Source organism: Octopus bimaculoides, chromosome 5 (genome assembly GCF_001194135.2).
Source record: "Octopus bimaculoides isolate UCB-OBI-ISO-001 chromosome 5, ASM119413v2, whole genome shotgun sequence".
Lineage (NCBI taxonomy): Eukaryota > Metazoa > Mollusca > Cephalopoda > Octopoda > Octopodidae > Octopus > Octopus bimaculoides.
Window position 1 is genome coordinate 25,250,758 of NC_068985.1, and position 5,113 is coordinate 25,255,870.

Sequence of the window (5,113 nt, forward strand, 5' to 3'; positions counted from 1 at the left end):
ATTGTGATTTCTGCAATGTGGTGCATAAATTGTCAAGTAAATGAGACGCATCTTTGCCTCCACTGATTCACTTGCAAAGTGTTGAGTAAAATTATTTCGTTGCAGACCTCCTTTGGGTCTTTTTATTATCACTACGACACACATAGTCCCCAGTTGGTAACATTGATTTCAAGGCCCTCCTAGATGAGAGACTGGCATTCCACTTAATGTCTATGTTCCATGCTGGCATGGATTGGAGAGTTATTAATGTAGAAATATGGTATCGTAGCTACTAACAGTTGAGGGTTGCGTAGTCTAGACGGCGTTTTTAGATTTCATTATTCTCTTTAACCCGGGCAAAGCCGGGTATTTCTGCTAGTATAGTAATAAAAAGGTTAAAAGCCATGTGTTTTATCTTTTATCTTTTACTTGTTTCAGTCATTTCACTGCAGCCATACTGGAGCACTGCCTTGAAGAATGTTTAGTTGAAGGAACTGACCCCAGGGTTTATTTTTTCTTTTAAGCCTGGCACTTATTCTATCAGTCACTTTTACCAAACTGCTAAGTTATGGGGATGTAAACAAACCAGCACCAGTTATCAGGCAGTAGTGGAGGAACAAACACACATGCATACACACACACACATTTATATGACGGGCTTCTTTTAGTTTCCATCTACTATATCCACTCTCAAGGCTTTGGTTGGCCTGAGGTTATAGTAGAAGACATTTTCCCGATGTGCCACAAAGTGGGACTGAACTCAGAACCATGTGGTTGGGGAGCAAGCTTCTTACCACACAGCCACCATAAGGTGAAAATCTGTCATCGATATAGTAATAAGTTCTGAAGCAAAACTATGTTGCTTTATTTATAAAGAGGAAAGATCAGTATCCCCAAAATGGGTGATAGTTGGCCTTGATGTGGAAACATAAAGACATCTTGACTACTAGCAGAATTATTGGCATTTTGAATTTTGAATAAATCATGAAATTAACTGTTATTTTTAAAAATGCTATTATTATAACTATCCATAGATGCTTTACAAACTACAGTACAGAGATCTATTTTTAATAGCACAAGGCATGGATCCTGCAATAAGTTTACTAAATCAAGTGAAGAAGTGGTAAGGAGAATTAAAGGTTTTGAAGTGTAGGTTTCAGTTACACATTGTTATTGAGTGCTTAAGGCAGTGAGCTGGCAGAATTGTTAGTGCTCTGAGCAAAATGCTTGGTGGCATTGTGTCTGCCTTTGCATTCTGTGTTCAAGTTCCACTGTGGTCGACTTTGCCTTTTATCTTTTTGGGGTCAATAAAATAAACATCAGTTGAACACTGGAGTTGATAAAATATATACCAGATGAACACTGGGGCTGATGTAAAGGACTTAACCCCCCACCACCACATGCTGAAGTAATTGACTTATTCCAAACTTGCTGGCCTTGTGCCAAAATCTGAAACCAATATTATGAAAAGATAACCTCATTCTCCAATAATTCATGTAAATGTGTAAATTTGCACCTCCATTCAACAATATTTGAATGGAAAAAAATAGGGAAGAAAAATGAATCTGAAATACTTATGAATGAAAAAAATTAGGAAATAGGTAAGGAGAAATAATGTATTTGCACCGTATCCATGAGGTTTACAAAATTTGGTTGTTAATAAGAATTAAATTAAATTATAATGTATACATTTCCTAAGCCTTGAAATATTTAGATCTAAAAGCAGTGAATTAGCAAGTTCTTTTGGGAATTAGACAATATGTGTAGTGGTGTGTAGATCCAACCCCTTTATTCAGAGATAAAATTCTCAGAATAAAGGGGTTGGATCTACACAATTATGCCTTTCGATCAATAGGGTTGATAAAATAAAGTACCAGTCAAGTACTGGAATTGAACTAATTGAGTGATGTTAGTGTTTCACTGGTTCATTCAAGTAAGAGACTGTGGTTGAGAAACCTGTAAAATTCTCTTAGAGTTATTCATATTCTAAGTGTAGATGAGAATGTCAACTTCAAAGACCACAGTTCTTCTGTGACGAGCAGCTACTCCAATATTATTAGTCTTGGCAGATGCAGTGATACACAATGCCACACAAATCCTAAAGTTAATGGGAAATGGGTGTAGTTCAGCCTCCTGCAAGTTCTAATGGATTGAAGATTTTCAACCAGTTCATAGCAATAAACAACGAATAGATAAATCTCTTCTGGAAAGGTACCAACCAATCTGAAGAAATATTTTTGCATAATCTGGCACCTATTTCCAATAGATAGCTAGGTGAATTGCAGAGCATATAATTAAATATTTTGTCTAAATAAAGAACCAAAATACCAGTAAAGTACAGATCTATGGGTGGGTCATTCAATATCACATCTACTTTTACATTTTGATTCTCCTATTCAAAAGTATATCAAATAATTTTGAATAGATCAGGCCTTCTTCCATTTTGTCATTGTTTACCAGGCATAGCTGTGTAGTTAAGCAGATTGCTTTGTAACCATGTGATTTGGGGTTCAGTCCCACAGTACAGCACCTTGAACGAGTGTCTTCTACTATAAATCAAGGCTGAAAAATGCCTTGTGAGTGAATGTGATTGGCGGAGACTGTGTAGAAGTCCTTTATGTGTGTGTGTGTGTGTGTGTCTGCATGCATGTATGTATATATCTATGTGTTATGTGTGTGTGTCTGTGTGTTTGTTCCTCACCACTGCTTGACAACCAGTGTTGGTTTGTTCATGTCCCTGTAACTTAACTAAAAAGCAAAAGAGACTAAAAGAATAAGTACCAGATTTTCAAAAGAAATAAGTTCTGGGGGAAATTTGTTCAACAAAAATCTTCAGCAAAGTACCCCAGCATGGCTACAGTTCAAAGACTGAAACTTGTAAAAAAACAAATGACAAAGAATATTACTCCATTATTTTTTTCTTTTGTTCTCTACCTGTTTCTCTTGTCAATGGATAAATTATTCAAAATGTTGATATTTCTTTCTTTCTCTCATTGTACAATGAACACTTGTAAACTTCGTTACTTCTTTTTTTCTCTTTTTTCCTTCCTCACAGTCCATCTTCAGTATTATCTATAGCTATAACATAGTGAATGTTATCTGAAATATTCTATCATTTTCTTTCTCTCATTTACCAGGTGTTTCTTGAGATAGAATCTCTACGAAATCGGAATGTTTCAAACAATATCATGGTAAGAAAATTCAGGTAAGTGTTGTATTTTTATCTTTCATAATTCTCTTTTCATGGATCAACTCTCTAATCCATCCAAACCAAACTACTCAGTAGCCAAATTAGTGTGTTGCTATGTGGTTTATTAAGCTACTAGAAATAGTTCACAAATCCCTCTCAAAGCATACTCTACAGCAGGAGTTCTCAACTTGGGTCCATATGGACCCTTGAGGTCCATATAAGATTTTGCGGGGTCCACTGATGCAATATAGTAGATTGGAGGTTCACAGTAAATTTTCATGGGCCATGAAAAAACTGTATTTTAGACTAGTAAAGTTTATGTGCAATAAATTGGTTATACATTCAAAATACACAAACTATTTCAACAATTTTTATACAAGTCCTAATCATATTTTTAATTATAAAAATACAATAGGATTTTTTAAACATCGAATGGCTATGGGAGTCCACCCAAGTAAAATAGGAATTAAAAGGGTCCATAGATAATAAAAATGGTTGAGAACCCCTGATTTACAAGCTTAAATAAGAAAAACACATATTAGATATGTAGTAACAGTATATCATCACCCACATCATCACTCCTAAAATCATGAGAGGGTCATGGGTTAAAATAACTTTGATTATAGGTCAACTCAGTCAGAGTTTATCAGGGATTAAATATCAACAAGAAGAAAAATATTCATGACTGCATGTTAGCAAGCTTCAGAATTTCCATTTTATATTTAAAAAGAATTGGTATGTCAGTGTTTGGAATCTGCTGCATAATACCCATCCCTCTTTGCCATTCTAACTATGGAACTGTTTCCTCATCTGCAATAATTATATAATGATTTTACTGATGTATCCTGATGTCTTCCAAGCAAAATAATTTACGAGATGCACACAGGTTAGATCAGATGTGGGGCTGTGCCAATGCAGTACAATCACTGCATCCACCACTTGTCCGTATTTGCTGGGGCCACCCTGGGCAACCCTCCAAGCAGTGTCCCCAAGCCCACCCAATTGTTTTTGCGCAGTAATATTTCATGTAGTTGTTGGTTATGGCTGATCAGTTAAAGAATTTAGTGAATGCCCCTAAACTCTATACAGAGGCAGGATGCTCATGCAGGGGTTAACAGTGAGTACCCAGTAGGCAGTCAATGCAACTCTGAGGTAGGGGTCTATGAGGTAGAAGTGGTGTCCAGCAGTAGCAGCAGCAATGGCAATGCTAGCAGCAACAACAACAGCAGCAGTACTAACAACATACACTGAAATATGTTGGAGCAATGATGGACCCTTTTAAGTTGCAACTAAATAACTTCAAATCTTCTATTAGGATCCCAAAGAGGTGCAACATTATGGCACTGGTCAATACATGTCCTATTTAAAAGAAAAGGAAATGCCATGCAAAATTAAATGGAAGCACCTGAAACATTCTGAGCCATACCTCAATAGAAGAAGACAATGCAAACTTTGCATGGCCAAAAGAGCAAGGATCCTTCAAAAAATTCTCTTGGTTCAGGTGCCTCTTAAATTCAAAAAGTGAGGATTTAGTTGATGCCTTCAGGATAGAAAATTTGTGTTAGAAAAGTGGATTTCCTTGCTGCAATAGCAGATGTGAAACCAATGGTAACTTTCTGCCCAGCCATAACCAATAATGTAATGTGTGTGTGTATTCATATTTATGTGTGTATATATATATATATATATAGGTGAGAAAGTTGGTATGTGAAAGCACGTGGTTGGATGTATAAAAGATAATAAGAGTGAAAAAACTACAGAAGACTTGTGTTATATAGTTAAAGTATATATTTAAATTATGTTAGAAAAATGTTATAAAATCTTTTTGGTATATAAACATTGTATTTTGAGAAATAACCGGTTTCGTGTTGTCTTTTCAAATTTCTCTACTTCATTGTAACGTGTTCGCTCTGACATAATTTAAATATATACTTTAACTATATA

General features: G+C 35.6%; 1 protein-coding gene across 1 annotated transcript in view; it reads left to right on the top strand.

The window, feature by feature from the left end:
* The window catches only part of LOC106874396 (uncharacterized), a 68,005-nt gene that overhangs the window by 35,774 nt on the left and 27,118 nt on the right, over positions 1-5,113 (top strand). Inside the window, exon 6 of the mRNA XM_014922121.2 lies at positions 3,117-3,184. Within this exon, the coding sequence (XP_014777607.1) occupies positions 3,117-3,184 (68 nt within the window). The remainder of the gene's footprint in view (positions 1-3,116; positions 3,185-5,113) is intronic.